The following is a 20,294-nucleotide window of genomic DNA, read 5'->3' on the forward strand; positions in this document are numbered from 1 at the left end:
GTACCAGATAGAAGAGTATTGGAATTTAATACAGAAAAATGTGAGGCGTTGCATTTTGCTAAGTCGAACATGGACAGGACCTACACTGTGAATGCAAGGACTCTGTGGAGTGTTGTAAAGCAGAGGGATCTAGGAGGGCAGGTGCATAGTTCCTTGAAGGTGGAGTCGCAGGTAGATAGGATGGTCGAAAAGGCTTTTGGCACATTGGCCTTCATCAGTCAGAGTATTGAGTTGAGTGGTCATGTTGCAGTCATATAAGACGTCGGTGAGGCCACGTTTAGAGTTTTGTGTTCAGTTCTGGGCACCATGTTATTGGAAAGATGTTGTCAAGCTGGAAAGGGTGCAGAGAAGATTTGCGAGGATGTCAACTTGCTCACACCGATCAACATGACCCAGCTACACTAGTCCCACCTGCCTACGTTTGGTCCATATCCCTCCAAACCTGTCTTAACCATTTACCTGTCTAACTGTTTCTTAAGCGTGGGGATAGTCCTTGCCTCAACTACCTCCTCTGGCAGCTTGTTCGATACACCCACTACCCTTTGTGTGAAAAAGTTACCCATCAGATTCCTATTAAATCTTTCCCCTTTCACCTTAAACCTATGTCCTCTGGTTCTCGATTCCTACTCTGGACAAGAGACTTTATGCGTCTACCCGATATATTCCTCTCTTGATTTTAGCCACCTCTATAAGATCACCCTTCATCCTCCTGCGCTCCAAGGAACAGAGTCCCAGTATGATCAACCTCTCCCTATCGTTGAGAACCTCAAGTCCTGGCAACATCCTCATAAAACTTCTTTATACCCTTTCCAACTTGACAACATCTTTCCTGTAACATGGTGTCCAGAACACAATACTTTAAATGCTGTCCCACCAATGTCTTATGTAACTGCAACATGACCTTGCAACTTGTATCCTCAATACTCTGACTGATGAAAACCAATGTGCCAAAAGCCTTTTTGATCACTCTATCTACCTGTGACGCCACCTTCAAGGAACTATGTACCTGCACTCCTAGATCCCTCTGCTCTACCACACTCCCCAGAGCCGTGCCATTCACTGTGTAGGTCCTGCCGATGTTAGACTTTCCAAAATGCAACACCTCACATTTCACTGTATTAAATTCCATCAACCATTCCTCAGCCCACCAGGACAACTGATCAAGATCCTGCTGCAATTGACATCCATCTTCATTATTGCAATACTATCCAATTTTGTATAATCTGCAAACTTGCTTATCTTGCCATGTACGTTCTCATCCAAATGATTGATATAGATGACAAAAAATTAGATTCGTGAGAAAATGCTGGAGTAACTCAACAGGTCAGGCAATAGCTCTGGAGAACATAGGGAGGTGACATTTCCGACCATAAAAGTTACTTATCCATGCTTTCCAGTTAACTGAAGAAAAGTCTCAACCCAAAACATCACCTGTCCATGTTTTCCAGAGATGCTGCCTGACTCGCTGAGTTACTCCAGCACTTTGTGTCTTTTTTGTGGTACTTGTACCTTTAGGTTTGCTATGGATGGACTGAGACGTTGCAACCTGTCGAGTACCTGTATTCACCAAATAGGTAAGCTTTTTGGGATTGCCACTGGATGGCGTCAAGAGAGCAAGAATCAGATATCAATCATAAATAACCTTCAATCAACATCACTTAAAAAGATCAGTTAATATCACAAGGTGTTTGTTAGAACCCGCATAAATACCACACAATTAATTAACTACTTTTCGAAAATTTACTTTAAAGTGTTTTGTGATATTTAGAGGAGTAGGAAAAAAACTGCAGTTGCTGATTTAAATCGAAGGTAGACACAAAATGCTGGAGTAACTCAGTGGGTCAGGCAGCATCTCGGGTGAGAAGGAATGGGTGACGTTTCGGGTCGAGACCCTTCTTCAGACAGTCTGAAGTCTGAAGAAGGGTCTTGACCCGAAACGCCACCCATTCCTTCTCTCCCGAGATGCTGGCTGACCCACTGAGTTACTCCATTATTTTGTGTCTACCTTGTGATATTTAGAGTTTGTGACAGGTGCTATATAAATATTTCTCTCTCTTGCATTTTACAGTACGTCCTTTCCTCAGAAAATCAGTTGAACCACCAGGGGGAGCTCACCGTCCTTTCCAAATTCAGACTGAAGGACAGTGATGCAGAGCACCATTGCTGTGTAGAGTAGAATGGAATAGATTTGTGTCCACAAAACCTTGCAGATATTGCGTTCCCAATGTCGAAGTATAATGTCAGCTTAATTCAGGCTTCAGTGGCTTATCCCTGAAGTATCTGAGCTATTATATACCTTTAGACCTTTTGGCCCACCGAGACCACGTCAACCAGCAAACACCCCTTGCACTAGCACTATCCTGCACTCTAGGAACAATTTACAATTTTTTCACCAAAGCTAATTAACCTACAAACCTGCATGTCTTTGGAGTGTGGGAGGAAACCAGAGCACCTGGAGAAAAAACCCATATGGCCACAGGAAGAACATACAAACTCCGTACAGACAGCGCCCGTCGTCAGGATCGAACCTGGGTCTCTACCGCTGCGCCACTTTGCTCCCCTCAGATGGTCGAAGCCAGCACATCTTACTGTGGTCTTCAGAAGGGGAATTGTGTGTGGTCTCACAGCCCTTGTTAAGAGAGAAGGTGGACACCCACCATGCCTTTATCGGCAGGTGGTTATCGTGCATCCTGTGTGGACATACCCCTGCAGTCCAGATGACGCTTGCAAGCAAGAGTCGAGAATGTTTTATTGTCATATGTCCCAAAACGGAACAATGAAATTCTTACAGTAGAACAACAGATATATGTAAACATAGTACTCCAAATTCCATAATAAACAATTAAAAAATCCGTTTATATATTATTTTAAAAGCTAGGCAATAGTACAAAGTCAAAAATAATGTCCCCAAGTCCATATAGTTTGGAGCCTATTTGGAGGTTGTTTTGTTTCATGGCCTGATAATTGTAGTGAAGAAGCTGCTCCTGAACATGGAGGTTACGGTTTTCAAGCTCCTTTATCTTCTTCCCGGTGGCAAGAGTGAAATGAGAGCTTGGCCAGGGTGGTGCGGTAAAGAATAGATCATCATCTTTATTAACTGTGTCCCACCAGCAAGGAACTGGTTTCAGGAGGTACAGAGCAACCTGGCTTCTGCAACGGAGCAAACAGGCATTAAAAAGAAGGTGCAAAATCACCGAATGGCTCATTGTCACTGACCGTGATCAAGTTGACATTATGATAGTTTGAGGCATACTGCACAGAAACAGGCCCTCAGCCCAACCTGTCCATGTCGATCAAGATGCACCATCTAGGGCGGCACAGCAGCGCAGAAGTAAAATTGCTGCCTTACAGTGCGAGAGACCCGGGTTGATCCCGACTACGGGTGATGTCTGTATGGAGTTTGTATGTTCTCCCTGTGGCCGCGTGGGTTTTCTCCGGGTGCTCCAGTTTCCTCCCACATTCCAAAGACATACAGGTTTGTGGTTTAATTGGCTTCAGTAAGTTGTAAAATTGTCTCTGGAGCGTAGGAAAATCTTGGTATACGGGGCGATCACTGGTCAGCAAGGACAGGGTTGGCCGAAGGACCTGTTTTTACGCTGTTTCTCTATAGTTTAAAAAGCTAGTCCCATTTACCCAGCTTTGGTCCTTGTTCCTCTGAACCTTTCCTCTCTATTAATTCATTATCCCTTTTCGAGCAAGCACTCTATTGTTATTTTCTATCACTGATGTGTGTTTGTGTTCTCTTTCAGCTGCTTTACATAAAAATTACGGGGGCTCTCTTTCCTACCTCTGACTTCCGACACGCTGTGGTGACACCTGCACTGGTGCACTTGAGTCAAATAATCACTAAGGTGGGTAGAAGCTTTATACTGCTCCCTGTTCTCGAGAATTGATGCCGCCATAATAAGCTTTCCTTAAATATCAAAAGCCCAAATGAATTGTTGGACCTGCTAGTATCTAGTGAATAAAAGTGTCTCATAGGATGAACGTAGAGAAGGTGTGAATTTTACACCCTCACATCAGATCTTTCATATCATATCCCACTGTCAGATTACTTCTCAACCATACCTTATCTAAATAAAAAGCTGCAACTATTTACTCTTTGCTCGGTTGTAAACAGTATCTATGGAAATCATTGCCTCTTTAGCCATTAGAGATACAGCATGGAAACGGGCCCTTTGGCCCACCGAGTCCACGACGACCATGTCGTACACGAACACTATCCTGCGCTCTAGGGACAGTTTACAATTTTAACAAAGCCAATTAACCTTCAAACCTGTACGTTTTTCGAATGTGGGAGGAAACCGGAGAATCCCAAGCGGTGACAGGAAGAATGTACAAATTCCGTACAGACTGCACCCTTAGTCGGGATGGATCCCAGGTCTCTGGCGCTGTACGGCAGCAACTCTACTGCTGTGCAACTGTGCTGCCCTTTTTCAGTATCCTTTGTAAATTGACCAAAACTTGTGTAGTAACTGAAACTCTGTGGAAAACTCTATGGTGTAACAGGAAATTATATAGACTTAACATGAGTACACAAATGAACCCCATTGCCTTAATTATGCTGTTAAATGGCTTTATTAGTCTGTTATATAAACAATAACAGTTGGCCTGGTTAATAGAATTTCAGTGCAGACCTTACAGCTAATTTCTTTTGCAATCTCTCTGAATGAAGCAAAGGTTTAATCAGAAAAAAATGTGTTAAGCACATTTAGAACAAGTACAGCACAGGAACAGGCCCTTCGGCCCACAATGTCTGTGCAGAACATAATGCCAATATAAATTAATCTCCTCTGCCTGCACGTGATCCATACCCCTCCATTCACTGCATATTCATGCACCTGTCTAAAAGCCTCTTAAACATTTGTTCAAAAAAAACCATGCTGCTAGCCCCCCCTATCTTCCTTGCCTTGCAATCCACCAAGATTTTCTATTGGCAAGAATGTGGGTAGCTTGGGAAAGAACCAGAGAAAGAACACAAGCTTCGCATTTAAAAGATTAAATTTTAATTTTCAAAGATAAATACAGTTTTCTGGCTCCTATACTTTCTTCCTGATATCAAGAGCGAAATGGGAGCATGGCCAGGGTGTTGTAGGTCTCTGATGATTCTGGCTGCCTTTTTGAGGCCTCTTGTAGATCCTTTTGATGGTGGGGAAGTCAGTATCCATGATGGGCAGGGAGTGCGCTGTCTGGAAGGCAAGTGGAAGCAGGTTCAATCATAGCTCTCGCATGAGAGGTTGAAGATACAAATGTTCAAGGTCGTTTAAAAGTGTATGCACGTGGATTAAGACAAGAAACACTGGAAAATTGGAGCAGGCCACATAGGCCCACGCCTGCCCGCTGTTCATTTTGCTCATGACTGATCTATCCAAGAGCAGCAGCGGTAGAACTACTGCCTTAGAGCACCAGAGACCCGGGTTCGATCCTGACTACGAGTGCTGTCTGTATGGAGTTTGTATGCTCTCCCCGTCACCGGCGTGGGTTTTCTCCGAGATCTTCAGGTTCCTCTCACACTCCAAAGACGTACAGGTTTGTAGATTAATTGGCTTGGTATAAAAATGTAAATTGTCCCTGGTGTGTATAATGGACTCGGTGGGCCGAGGGGCCTGTTTCTGTAATGTATCTCTAAACTAAACTAAAACTTCTCTATGCCAGATCTTCATGTTCCTCAAGCCCACGGTGTTAATAAATGTATCCACCTACACTTTAAACACTTGTAGTGACCCGGCCTCCACAGCTTTCAGAGGCAGAGAACTCCAAAGATTCGCTACCCTCTGCAAGAACAGATTTCTCCGCACCTTGGCTTTAAATGCCGAGCCACCTTGAAATGATGTCCCCTCATTCGAGATTCCTCCACTAGCGGAAACATCTCCCCTGTGTTAATTGCTTCATGCTATATCTCCCCCTATTCCCTCCACCACCACCACTCTGGGTAGTTAGCAGGGAGAGTCTTTCCCACTTCATTCCTTCTGCCCAGGATTTCCCAATTTCCAAGCTCATTGTCCACTTTTTAGCCTCACTTAAACTTTTGTTTGTGGGCTACGTAAATCTTACATCTACAACTCCAAAGCTGGCCTGCACTCATCAGCAAAACAGAAATTGCTGGAGAAACCCGGAAAGTCAGTCAGGGAGTATAAGAAAATAACTGCAGATGCTGCTAATGGGGAGAATCGGTCTGAAGAAGGGTCCCGACCCAAAACATTGTTTGTCCATTCCCTGCACAGATGATGATGATGATACTTTATTGTCACTTGCACCTAGCTAGATGCAGTGCAATTTTTTGTTTTTTTTATACAAGACACACAAAAGAGTTTCCATCAAAGCGCTGACCCACTGAGTTTAGTTTAGTTTATAGATACAGCATGGAAACAGGCCCTTCGACCCACATGGCCTCCGCCAACCAGCGATCACCCATACACAAGTTGTATTCTACCCACTAGGGAATTTATAGAAGCCAATTAACCTACAAACCTGCACTCCTTTGGAATGTGGGAGGAAACGGGAGCACCCGGAGGAAACCCACTCAGTCGCGGAAAGAACGTGCAAACTCCGTACAGACAGCACCCGTAGTCGTGTCGATCCTGGGTATCTGGCACTGTAAGGCAAAACTCTTCCGCTGCGCCACTGTGCCGTCCTCCTTCCAGTTCTTGCAGCACTCTATGTTTTGCTCAAGATTCCAGCATCTGTTGTCTCCCCTGAGGTTCTACTTTGTTTTTCCCCATGATCCAGTGCTCCGTCACATCGTTGCGCGAAGTCGCCGCTGGTCTCTTCACGTGCTGCCTTTTCCTGGACTTCGTTTCCTTTTCCAAGAGGTTTATTCCCGAGGTGATCAGCTTCCTGCTGGGAATTCTTCACCTGGCCGTCCCAAGCAAAGATGCCCTGGGTGAGATAATTTTTTTAAATCAAAATGAGAAAATGCTCAACACTCAACAGGTCAAGCAGCATCGGTGCAGAAAGAAAGACAGTTAACGTTTCGGGTCAAAGACCCTTCATCTGAAAACCCTCGGCATGTATCTCACCATTCCACGTTTATGCTTTACATTTATACCTTAGACACAAACCAGAACTAAAGGTTGGGGGATTTTAAGCAGAAGTGTAGCAGCAGTCAGAGTCTACAAAGAAAATGTGCACCTACTGTGTCAGAGAACTGAGTTCTTCCTCCAGCTTCAATTGATTGTATTATTATTTGCTAATTGTACTATTTGCTGCTGTCGAAAGGCAGTTCTAAGCTTCCCTTTAGGTGCTGGAGCTTATGTAGGCATCTTTTGGGATTCTTATTAGTTTATTATTGTCAGGTGTACTGATATACTGTACACATCCATACCAATGAGTTTTGAGGCATTTGTTTGAACTTGAGCAGTTAGGATGTGTCTCTACACTTCGGAATTCATTATGCTACTACCATCATCAATGAAGATAAGAGCCAGTACCTTCAGCAGCTATACATACCCAGGCCATAACACCCCCACCACCGTGTTTCACAGATGAGGTGGTATGCTTTGGATCTTGGGCAGTTCCTTCTCTCCTCCATACTTTGCTCTTGCCATCACTCTGATATAAGTTAATCTTCGTCTCATCCGTCCACAAGACCTTTTTCCAGAACTGGGTTACTCTTTTAAGTACTTCTTGGTAAACTGTAACCTGGCCATCCTATTTTTGCGGTTAACCGGTGGTTTGTATCTTGCCGTGAAGCCTCTGTATTTCTCTTCATGAAGTCTTCTGCGGACAGTTGTCATTGACAAATCCACACTTGACTCCTGAAGAGTGTTTCTGATCTGTCGGACAGGTGTTTGGGGATTTTTCTTTACTATAGAGAGAATTCTTCTGTCATCAGCTGTGGAGGACTTCCTTGGCCTGCCAGACCCTTTGCGATTAGTAAGCTCACCAGTGCTCTCTCTTCTTAATGATGTTCCAAACAGTTGATTTTGGTAAGCCCAAGGTTTGGCTGATGTCTCTACTAGTTTTATTCTTGTTTCTCAGTCTCATAATAGCTTATTTGACTTTCTTTGGCACAACTTTGGTCCTCATGTTGATAAACAGCAATAAAAATGTCCCAAGGTGATGGAAAGACTGGAGGAAAGACTCGGTGCTGAGAGCTCTCTTATACCTGCATTAAGGAGGCAATTAACACACATGAGCAATTAAAAGCGTATGTGAAGCCATGTGTCCCAAACATTATGGTGCCCTGAAATGGAGGGACTATGTATAAACACGCCAAGATGGCAGCCGTTGCAGCAGTTTGTAAATTTCCCCGGTGCGGGACGAATAAAGGAATATATTATTATTATTATTATTAGCTGTAATTTCTACACGGTGAAACCAAAATATATAAAAATATCCTTTAATAAAATCTGACAATGTGCACTTTAACCACATGTGATTTTTTTGTTTCTACTACAAATCTCAAATTGTGGATTACAGTGGCAAATAAATAAATGATGGATCTTTGTCCCAAACATTATGTAGGGCACTGTAGAGTGAAAAAGTTTTGATTCATTGATTGATTGAAAGATGCAGCATTGAAACAGGCACTTCGGCCTACTGAGTCCACAATGTCCATCGATCACCTGTTCACACTGTGTAATAAAAATGAACTGTAGTTGCTGGTTTATACCAACGATAGACACAAAATGCAAGAGTAACTCAGTGGGTCAGGCTCTGGAGAAAATGGATAGGTGACGTTTCGGGTCAGGACCCTTCTTCAGATCTGTTCACACTAGTTCCAATGTTATTCCACCTTTACATCCACTCCCTACACAGTAGTGACAATTTACAGAGGCCAATTAATGTACAAACTTGCACATGTTTTGAAATGTCAGAAGGATGTACAACATGAAGTCTTGATAGATAATATTTCCCTGCTCAAAGTGTCGAGAATGGAGAGGAAAATCATAGTCTAAAATATGGTATTGGTTTAGAATTATTCTCACATGTATCAAGAAACAGTGATAAGCTTTATTTGCATGCAGTCTGTGAATATTACTAAGCCATACACAACAGGTAGTGCAGAGAAAAATACCAGAATGCAGACTACAGTATTGCAGTGTTATAGCGTTACTGTTACAGAGAAAGTGCAGATTTAAAAAAATGCAAGGTGTGCAATGTGGTAGATTGGGAGATCGGGGCCACACCCTAGTTTATAGAAAGAGCGTTCCATAGTCTGATGATAGTGGGGAAGAAACTGTTCCTGAATCTAGAGATATGTACTTTCAAGCTTTTGTATCTTCTACCTGATGGGAGATGGGTTATTAGGTACCTATTAATTTTTGTTCAATACAATTCAATAAGAAAATGAATATCTGTGCACTGTGGATGGCTTGATTGTAATCATGTATCGTCTTTTCTTTGGCTAGATAGCATGCAACCAAATGCTTTTCACTATAGACACAAAATGCTGGAGAAACTGAGCGGGTCGGGTGGCATTTCTGGAGAAAAGGAATAGGTGACATTTCGTGTTGAGACCCTTCTTCAGACTTGATGCTGTCTGACCCACTGGGTTACTCCAGCATTTTGTGTCCATCTTCGGTGTAAATCAGCATCTGCAGTTACTTCCTACACAGCTTTTCACTGTACCTCGGTACACGTGACAATAATAAACCAAACTATTTTGGATGTCCATTGCAGGGTACACTGTGATTCCACCTTTCAAAGCAGTTGGAAAATGCTCCAGCCTGCTGGTACTGCAGGATAAGAAGGCTGCCGATTCCTGGGAAATGAAGCCTTTGCCGATGAGCTGGATGCATGGGGTGAAGCAGCGCGATGAGTTGGAAGCAGCGCACTTCAAGTGAGTGGCAGCCCGTAAGCCGACTGACTGGCGAGATGGTTTAGCAGGAAGAGTCATAGAGCCTGGGGAATTCTTTGTTTGCAAACACTGAAAGCTGCTGCAATGTGAGATGCTCTGAGCGTGGGCGAGGCAGACTCAGTTGTAACTTTCAACAGAGAATGGAATGAATATGCGTGAATGGGAACATATTGCAGGGCTCAAGGGAGAAGGGCAGGCATTGGGCCGTATTGTACCTTTTCTGCAGAGGATACTATGGGCCGATGCTGTGTAATTGGCATCATGCATCGTTCGGTAAGATGTTAATCCATCGTTAGTCGATTCTAACCTTGAAGCAAACTGAGCCTGAATTATTGGAAGAGGATGGACAAGCTAGGACTTTATTCCTTGGGGCACCGGAAGCTGAGAGGTGATCTTATAGAGGTGTATAAAATTGTGATGGGAATTGATTGAGTAGCTGCACAGAGTCTTTTACCCAGTAGGGGAATCAAGAACCAGCTGAGGGGCAGCTTTTTCATTCGGATGGTGAAGTGGGTATGGAACGAGCTGCCTGAGGAGGTTGTTGAGGCAGGTATTACAACAACATTTAAACAACACTTAGACAGGTACATTGATTGGGAAGATTTAGAGGGATACAGGCCCAAATATGGGTGGATGATACTAGCTAAGATGGGCATCTTGGGCAGCATGGATGAGTTGGGCTGAAGGACCTGTTTCCATGCTGTATGACTGTGACTGACTATCAAGTACCCATTTGTACATTATTCCATTGTATTCTTCCCACATTCCCACCAATCTCCCCCAGATTGTAACACTCACCCACACAATAAGGATAACTTACAGCGGACAATTAACTCACCAACCTGCTCATCTTTGAGACTCGAGAGAGAGACATGGGGAAACCCACATGCATACAGGAAGAATGTTCAAACTCCACACTGTGGGTGCCGAGATCAGGATTGAACACGTGTCACTGGATCTGTGAGGCATTGTTTGCATCACTGTGCCATCCCCAAATTCTATGACTGGCTGACCATTGAACTTCTCTTGGTTTGCATGCTTCCCACTGTCCCTCCTGAGTCCCATTCTGTGGGCATTGGTTGCTAAAGGGGACACTGCCTGAAAAGTTATTGATGCTGTGCCAGCTTTGATAGTCTGGATTAGCAAACTTACACTATGGAGGTCAGTACAGCAAATTACTTGTGACTTTCTGAGCCCACACAACCATCCAATAGTCCTTCTAGGAAAGTAGAGGAATGCACAGTAGCTCAGCAGTAGGGCTGCTGCCTTAAAGCGCCAGGGACCCGGGTTCGATCCTGACTACAGGTGCTGTCGGTGCGTTTAATAAGTTCTCCCCGTGACCACGTGGGTTTTCTCCGGGTGCTCCAGTTTTCTCCCATATTCCAAAACTCTGTAGGTTAATTGGCTTCTGTAAGTTGTCCCTCGGGTGTAGGGGTCCCTGGAACTACTGTGAACGGGTGATCGCTGGTCAGTGCAGACGTAGTGGGCCGAAGGAAGGGCCTGTCCCCATATTGTATCTCTACACTAAACTAAACTTGGCATGAAAACAAAAACAAAATCCGTCTTGATACAGGGGAGCAAATGAATGAGATTAAAAGAAGTGGAGGCACAAGGAACTGCAAATGCTGAAAACACGAAGTCCTGGAGTATTCGGTTTGAGTTTAGTTTATTGTCACGTGTACCGTGATGCAGTGAAAAACTTTTGCTGTGTGCTAACCAGCCAGCGGAAAGACAATACATGATTACTTGCGAGCCAACCGCAGTGTACAAATACATGATAACGGGAATAACGAATAAATGTGCAAGATAAAGTGCAGTAAAATCCGATCAAAGATAGTCCAAGGCTCTCTAATGAGGTTGATAGTAGCTCAGGACTGCTCTCTGGTTGTTGGTCAGATGGTTCAGTTGCTTGATAACAGCTGGGAAGAAACTGAGCGGGTCAGGCAGCATCTCTGGAGGACATGGATAGGTGACATTTTGGGTCGGGACTCTTCTTCAGACTGATTGTAGGAGGAGTGGAGAAAGCAGGAAGACAGGTGGGGATAGGACAAAACCTGGCAAGTGATAAGGATGTAGAAACAGAACTGCAGATGCTGGTTTATCGAAAGATGCACAAAGTGCTGGAGTAACTGCTGGAGTGCTGGATACACAAAGTGCTGGAGGGTCAGGCAAGCTCTCTGGAGGACATGGATGGTGACATTTCAGGCAGGGGGCCTTCTTCAGAGGGTTAAAAGAAGTGGTGCTATAAGGTTCTGCATCATTTGTTGCTCTTCCTGGATTTACTCGTCTGTTCTTCCTGCTAAAGGCTCACCAGCCTGGCGATGTGCTTCAACCTGTGCAAGAAGTGCTGCCAGTTGTACCGGGAGCTGCCGGCGTTCCCAGAAATCATCCGTCCCCTGGAAGTCCTCCTAACCACGCACCTACCCATGAATGATTATCCACCAAAGCTCCAGGTAAGGACCTGTTTCCAGTGCTGTCCGGATGCTTACTGCCGGCGTGTTTTTGGGATGTGGGAGGAAACCGGAGAAAACCCACACGGGTCACAGGAAGAAGGTACAAACTCCGCACAGCCAGCACCCACAGTCCGGATCAAACCGGGGTCTCTGGTGCTGTAAAGCAGCAACTCTACCACTGCGCCATTGTGCTGCCCTAATTGTCAAAGTGCAAAAATCATTTCCAGTTCCATTTGACCAAGACCCGAAAAGACTATTATCATGTCACCTTTTAGAATAAAGCTCAGGATAATTACTGTCTTCATTACTTTCAGAATAGCATGCAAGGTATAATGGCATGTATTTCACGAAACATTTAGGAAGGGGCCCCATCCCTGCTCCATTCTTCTAATGAATACCTGAGGAATTCTGACTGAATTGTGGCAGAAGATTAGTTCCTCCTTTCTCGCATTGGTGTAAAATAGTTCACCCCTGTTGTTGAAATGGGCAGACAAGGCAAGTGGGATAGAATATAATATATCGGTACAAATGAGATCAAATATATTCGACCTCTTACTGTCATTCCCCTATCTCTGTAATCAGCTTCAGTCTACAAGCTACTGAGTCATCTCCATTTCTAATTTCTAACCTCTTTTCACATTCTCTCTTTCTATCACCTGGCCTTTTGGGAAATAGTCCGAGTCTGAAACTCTGGAATTTCTTCCACACCTCCATTTTTCCTCCTTTCAAAGGTTACGGGGAGAAGGCAGGAGAATGGGGTTGAGAGTGAAAGATTGATCAGCCACGATTGGCGGCATGGACTCAATGGGTCGAATGGCCTAATTCTGCTCCTATGACTTACGAACTTGTGAATTTTTTGATACGTGCATTGAAACCTAACTGGCCAGGGATTTGCTCATTTATGCATGTGTTCTCGTATGTTGTGTGCGATCTGTTGAGTTGACCGTGTAAAATACCTCGGGATGTTTTACGTAGTTAAGGGTTGCTGTATTAATGCACGTTGTTGAGACCATCTCATTCCCTAATGGGCAGGAGCTGTACCAGGAGGTCCTAAAGGAGATAAAAGACAGGCCATCGTGCTACCAGACTCTTACGTTCGAGAAGAAGAAACCCGTCCCCTTGAAATTCTTCACACCCAAAATAGTCGAAGTGTAAGTATGCGGGGTCAGATGTCACGTGGCAAAGAGCAACAGCTGAATTGTAGTTATACAGGGGAGGTTCACACAGTTCAACTCGCGGGTTAAACTGTACTATTCATAGAATTATAAAAATATTCAACACAGAATTACTCCATTGTTTCCATGTCAGCCAAAAATAGACTTTACTTTAATCCTATTTTACAGTTCTTCGGTTTGCAACTGTGCAATTTGTAGTGTTTCAAGTAATTATCAGGCACTTTCTTAAAGGGTTGAGCCTCCCCCATTCTCCTCCCTTCCCCAGGTATTCACCCCCCACCAGTCCCCTCCCCATCCACGTCTCCATCCAAGAGACCTTCATCTGGCAGATCGCGAGAGTGTGATTGTCAAATGCACCAGGAACGGAACAGTGGAATGATTACTTGCTGCAGCTGTTGCAGGAACGTTCACGCAACACAACAGTACATATACAATAAATAATAATACAATGAATTATCAGTTATGCTGGATACCCAGACCATAACAGTCCAAGGCAGACGTAGATTGCTTGATCTTGAGACCAAGAGATCTTGAGTGTAAGCTGAAGCTGAAGTACAGGTCCTCCACTGATTTTCTGGCAACCTTGGTTCCAGGGCCTTGCCGTATTATCCATTTTGCCGGACCAGTAGAAGGCACTGCCTCTGCGTAGGGGCGGCCGAGATTTCGGCCCGCAAGGTGAGCCATGGTAGTCGGCTATGGGAACGGCTCCAGCCGGGCCGGAGTTCTGGACCCCAGGCCTCAGCGGAAAATCCAACCCACTGATCGGCGCGGATGTCCAGACGAGGTAGAGGCTGGCCGCCACATTTTCCGGGAGGGGGAGGCTTCCGGGGGGGATTTCAAGTGCACCTTCGTAATTAAAGGTACTGGACCACCAGTTGATGGAAAATCAGTGGTGGACCTGTACTTGGGGCAACCTTATGCGGAGACCATGGTAGACCATTGCGGAGGTAGGATTGTGGTTCGTGTTGTGCAAGGTGGTTCAAGAGCCGGATGTTGATGGGAAGAAGCCGATCTGGAAAACCTGGAGGTCATGGATCTCAAGTGGTAACAGCATGGTGGGCGCGTGGCAAGGGGGGCGAGGGTCCTTGAGGGCATTATCTGCCTTGAGATCCCCCAGCCCAGCGAGTAGCAGGTGGCCTTGGTGGGTTGGGGGAGGAGGAACTCGAACAGCAGGGATCATAACGGAGTGTACCCTGTGATTCCAGCACGGACTACGGGAGAAAGCGTGGCAGCAGCCAGCAGGAGATGGAGCGGATGAGACTCGTCCACAAGCACAAGCGGGAATTTAAAGGAGCCATCCGGGAAATCCGCAAGGACGCACAGTTTCTGGCCAGGCATAAGTTTTCGGATATCATGGAAAGGTAAGGAGTCTCCGGCACAATGTTAACTCTTTAGACTTTACTAGAGACATCAGAGATACAGCGCAAAAACAGAATAAGGTTTAGTGCAAGATAAAGTCTTGTAGAGTCCGATTAAAGATAGTCCGAGGATCTCCAATGAGGTAGAAGGGAGGTCGGGGCCGCTCTCTAGTTGTTGATAGGATGGTTCAGTTGCCTGATAACAACTGGGAAGAAACTGTTCCTGAATCTGGAGGGGTGTGTTTTCAAACTTCTGAACTTCTATAATTTTTTGATGGAATTTTTCACACCACCTGCTGCCACAATGTCCTGCAGCCAAGAAAGTGCATTTTGAGTAGAAAGGACCTGCAGATGCTGTTTTATACCGAAGAGAGACGCAAAGTGCAGGAGTAACTGAGCGGGTCAGGCGACATCTCTGGAGAAAAATGATGGGTGATGTTTCAAGTCGGAACTCTTCTCAAACTCTTGACTCTGAAGTCTGAAGAAGGGTTCCGACCCGAAACGTCATTCCATCCTTTCCCTCCAGACATGCTGCATGACCCCCTGAGTTACTCCAGCACTTTGTGTCTGTCTAAGTGCAATTTGATGTGTAGTCACTTCTGTGGTCCCTGCAACAGAGCTGCCAGTTTATCTACAGTGAGTTCCCCGAGAGAATGACCAAAGAATGCGAACAAGTGAGCACACATTAACTGAGGGGGAAGTGTTGGCCAGGGAAGCCGGCTCTTCAACTTTGTGCATGGCGTCTTCTGTATGCACTTAGTAGAGCAGGCAAGGCCTGGATTTGAGTTCTCACCCGAGAGGCGTATCGCGGACCATGCAGCACTCCCTGTCAGCTCAGAATTGTGTCCGTGTCTGGAGCTCAGACCTATGGAAGGGACGCATCTTTAGAAAGGAGTCGAAGAGGAATTTGTTTAGTCAGAGAGTGGTGAACCTGTGGAATTCATTGCCACAGGCGACTGTGGAGGCCAAGTCATTGGGTATTTTTAAGGTGGAGATTGACAGATTCTTAGTTCGTATGGGTGTCGATGGTTATGGGGAGAAGACAGGAGAATGGGGTTGAGAGGGAAAGATAGATGGCGGAGTAAACCTGATAGGCTGAATGGCCTATTTCAGCTCCCATGACATGAACGTATGGCCGTCAGAGGTGAGAATGCAGCTTATTGAACCTTGACTGAACCTGGCACTTCATTGACATAAAACAGAAAGTATTGGAATAACTCAGCGGGTTTGGCATCATCTGCGTCATTTTGGATTGGGACCCTTATTCGTTCTCTTCAAAATGTTGCTGACCCGTTAAGTTACTCCAGTACTTTGTGTTTTACTCAAGATTCCAGCATCTGCATTTCCTTGTGACTTCTTTGATGTTGCCTGAATTATCTGAGCCTTTGGATAAAGTCCTTGATCCACCAACGTCTTAACTGAAGTTGCCTGCCTGAGTCATAGTATCACACAACATGGAAGCAGGCCCTTCAGCCCAACATGTCCATGCCGAGTTCCCATGAGCGTTCCCAATTCCTCTCGTTTTACTTAGAGTTCCAGCGTCTATGGGATTTTGCTTTCATTGGAGAGCTTTGTCCTATTTGGTGGTCCTTGCTTACTGTGATTTTCTCATAGTCATAGAGCCATACTGCACAGAAACAGGCCCTTCGGCGCAACTTGCCCATGCCAACCTAGATATGCCATCTAAGCACCTACCAAGGTGCCCCATCTACACCAGTCCCACCTGCTTGCCTTTGGCCCATATCCTTCTAAACCTGCCCTATCCATGTATCTACCCAAATATCTTTTAAATATTGTTATAGAAACTGCCTCTACCTCCTCTGGCAGCTCGTTCCTTGTACCAATCATCCTCTGAGTGCAAAGATTGCCTCCCAGGTTCCTATTTTATATTTCCCCTCACACCTTAAACCTATGTCCTCTGGTTCTTGTTACCCTGTACGCTGGGTAAAAGATGGTGCATTCACCCTATCTATTCCAATGATGATTTTATACACCTCTGAGATAATCCCTCAGCCTATTGTGCTCCAAGGAATACAGTCCTAGCCTTCCTAACCTCTCCCCATAGCTCAGGCACTCAAATCCTGGCAACATCCTCGTAAATCTTCTTTGCACTCATTAATGATTTTCTTCCTACAGCAGGATGACCAAAATTGAACATAATGTGGCCTCACCAACGTCTTGTACAGCTGTAACATAACATCCCAACCTCTGTACTCAATTCCCTGACTGATGAAGGCCACTGTAGCAAAAACTTTCTTGACCACCCTATCTATTGTATTTTGCAGAGATTCGGACAGGAAGCGGAAAGTCAAGATGCTGATGAGCAGTCTGGCCACCCAGGAGGGTGAATGGAAAGCCATGAGGAGGAAGAAGAAGAAATTCTGAACGCATCCTCTGACTGCCGGGCAGGCCACAGTACGAGGACCACTTGCTCCTGGTGGGATCCCCCAGATCAGATGTTAAAACGTCCCATATCAGCCAATATTTATTTAACACAGCAAATGTCAGCAGGCACTTTGTGCAAGTGTTCCACCATGTGAGTTAAATAATGCAAAGTTAATAGGTAAATCTTCGGGGTGACACAGTGGCGCAAAGGTAGAATTCTTTCCTTACAGCGCCAGAGACCCGAGTCTGATTCTAATTACGGGTGCTGTCTCTGTGGAGTTTGATCCTGTATGGATGGAACCTGGGTCTCTGGCGCTGTAAGGCAGCAACTCTACCACTGTGCCACCGTGCAGCCCCTTGCTGCAACATAATAAGGACACAAAGTGCTGAAGTCACTCAGCGGGTCAGGCAGCGTCTCTGGAGAACATGGATAGGTGACTTTTTAAGTTGGGACCCTTCTTCAGACTGTAAGACCTGAAGAAGGGTCCCGACCTGAAACATCACCAATCCGTGTTCTTCAGAGATGCTTAGTTACACCAGCACTTTGTGTCTTTTTTTTGTGAGTCAGCATCTGCAGTTCCTTGTTTCTATAGTTCTAGATGATCCAACCTGAGGAATCAACCTCTTGACCATCTACTGTAACTGCCCCCTGAGAACCTGCATGTCTCAATCAGATTATCCCCCATCCTTCTAAACTACAATCAGTCTGCATCAATCTTCTTCATTCCTTTCAAACTTCTCCCTCATCAAAGGCTGCAAAAAAATGAATCCATGCCACACAAATTCTCAAGGTAAACGTATCTGCTTAGGTTTGGAGTCCATTTTGAGGATTACAACAAATCTCAGTCTAATCGAGCCTGTGAGAACCTCTTCAAATAGACACTCATTTCGTACTGATAATCTTGGTTGATGATGGTTCAATGGTGCTTTATTGTCACGTGTGCACTGCACAGTGAAATCCTTTTGCATAGCTCACACCGGCAGAGTTGCTATATTTGGACGTCATTTACAAAAAGAAAAAGTCCAAACTCCACAGTCTGTGTGTACTGGAGCAGCTCCCAATTTGGGTAAGCCCCAGGCTGTTGCAGGGCCTCCCCCATTGCCCTCGACCGGATCGGCCCATGACCCGACGTCCCTCTCCTCGCCTCGCTGCCGTTGTGTCCCGAGGGTGCCTCCTGCAGCTGAAGCGCTGGAGGCAATACCCTGCTCCGTTTCCTACCAGCCCACTCCTCGCGCCCATTCTCACCAGCAGCTCCCTCTTCCTCAACTCTCTGGTCTTCGGTGCCGAGCTCAGCTGCTTCCGAGCTTCTCCCCTGCAGCCCGCCGGGTCCTTCTTCACGGCGGTGAACCAGGCCAGCCACCAGGCCTGCAACCCGCCGGCTCCGGCATTGTTCTCGGCGGCCCGCTAGGTTGTTTGAGGCGGACACCAGATCCCACTTCATTCAGCTCCATGGGGCATTGCGGGAGCTGATGATACGTTGAGGCAAGTTCAGCACAGATCATTTATTCCATTAATTACTGTGATTCATTGCTGACAGTCAACTCTTGCAGTGGTCACACTGTGTGACATAGAACTCAAACAGCAAATGTTAACATTTTTGTAGAAATATATGAATAAACGTGGAGATGACTGATGAAATGGTTTAACCTCTCATTGGAACATTCTTTTATGCCTAATCTGGGGCGACACAGTGGCGCAGCAGTAGAGTTGCTGCCTTACAGCGCCAGAGACCCGGGTTCAATCCTGACTATGGATGCTGTCTACAGAGTTTGTACGTTCTTCCTGTGACATTGTGGGTTTTCTCCGGGTGCTCCAGTTTCCTCCCACAGTCCGAAGACGTGCAGGTTTGTTGGTTAATTGTCTTTGGTAAAATCGATCATTCGGTGACGGCTGGTCTGTGCAGACTCGGTGGGTCGAAGGGCCTGTTTCTGTGCTGCACCTTTATCTCTACTTCCTGCATGTGAGAAGGATAACGGGGACCACATTGAAACTTAACGAATAGTGAAAGGCCTGGATAGAGTGGATGTGGAGAGGATGTTTCCACTAGTGAGAGAGTCAAGGACCAGAGGTCATAGCCTCAGAAGAGGCGGTAGAGTTACTGCTTTACAGCGAATGCAGCGCCGGAGACTCAGGTTCGATCCTGACTACGGGTGCTGCACTGTAAGGAGTTTGTACGTTCTCCCCGTGACCTGCGTGGGTTTTCTCCGAGATCTTCGGTTTCCTCCCACACGCCAAAGACGTACAGGTATGTAGGTTAATTGGCTGGGTAAATGTAAAAATTGTCCCTAGTGGGTGTAGGATAGTGTTAATGTGCGGGGATCGCTGGGCGGCACGGACTTGGAGGGCCGAAAAGGCCTGTTTCCGGCTGTATATATATGATATGATAATGATATGAAAGGAGATGAGGAAGAATTTCTGTAGTCAGAGGGTGGTGAATCTGGATTTCTTTGCCACAGAAGGCTGTGGAGGCCGTCAATGGATATTTTTACAGTGGAGATTGATAGATTCTTGATTAGTAAGGGTGTCAGGGGCTATGGGGGAGAAGGCAGGAGAATAGAGTTGAGAGGAAAGGTTAGATCAGCCAGGATTGAATGGCAGAGTAGATTTGATGGGCCGAATGACCCAATTCAGCTGCTAGAACATAAACTTGTGATCTAAAGTCTAAACCCAACATTTAATGGCCGATGAAGTCTCTGCAAAAGTCTAGTCTTTGAGATGTAGGGAAAGGCAACTCCAAGTTTGCACACAATCTTAGTCAATGAGAGAGCTTATCAAACCAAATTTGAGGAAGGATATTCTTGCTATTGAGGGCGTGCAGCGTAGGTTTACTAGGTTAATTCCCGGAATGGCGGGACTGTCATATGTTGAAAGACTCGAGCGACTAGGTTTGTATACACTGGAATTTAGAAGGATGAGAGGGGATCTTATCGAAACGTATAAGATTATTAAGGGGTTGGACATGTTAGAGGCAGGAAACATGTTCCCAATGTTGGGGGAGTCCAGAACCAGGGGCCACAGTTTAAGAATAAGGGGTAGGCCATTTAGAACAGAGATGAGGAAAAACTTTTTTAGTCAGAGAGTTGTGAATCTGTGGAATTCTCTGCCTCAGAAGGCAGTGGA

The 20,294-nt window shown here is 45.5% G+C and overlaps 1 protein-coding gene across 2 annotated transcripts in view; it reads left to right on the plus strand.

Moving 5' to 3' along the window:
* nop14 (NOP14 nucleolar protein homolog (yeast)) overlaps positions 1-18,801 on the plus strand; it is a 53,880-nt gene extending 35,079 nt beyond the window's left edge. For both annotated transcript variants that reach the window (XM_078431985.1, XM_078431993.1), the window contains exons 13-19: positions 3,750-3,851; positions 6,730-6,883; positions 9,625-9,784; positions 12,108-12,255; positions 13,288-13,406; positions 14,636-14,791; positions 17,074-18,801. In XM_078431985.1, the coding sequence (XP_078288111.1) occupies positions 3,750-3,851; positions 6,730-6,883; positions 9,625-9,784; positions 12,108-12,255; positions 13,288-13,406; positions 14,636-14,791; positions 17,074-17,173 (939 nt within the window). In that variant the 3' untranslated portion in view covers positions 17,174-18,801. The remainder of the gene's footprint in view (positions 1-3,749; positions 3,852-6,729; positions 6,884-9,624; positions 9,785-12,107; positions 12,256-13,287; positions 13,407-14,635; positions 14,792-17,073) is intronic.
* The last annotated feature ends 1,493 nt before the right edge of the window (positions 18,802-20,294 follow it).

Source organism: Rhinoraja longicauda, chromosome 3 (assembly GCF_053455715.1).
Source record: "Rhinoraja longicauda isolate Sanriku21f chromosome 3, sRhiLon1.1, whole genome shotgun sequence".
Classification (NCBI taxonomy): domain Eukaryota; kingdom Metazoa; phylum Chordata; class Chondrichthyes; order Rajiformes; family Arhynchobatidae; genus Rhinoraja; species Rhinoraja longicauda.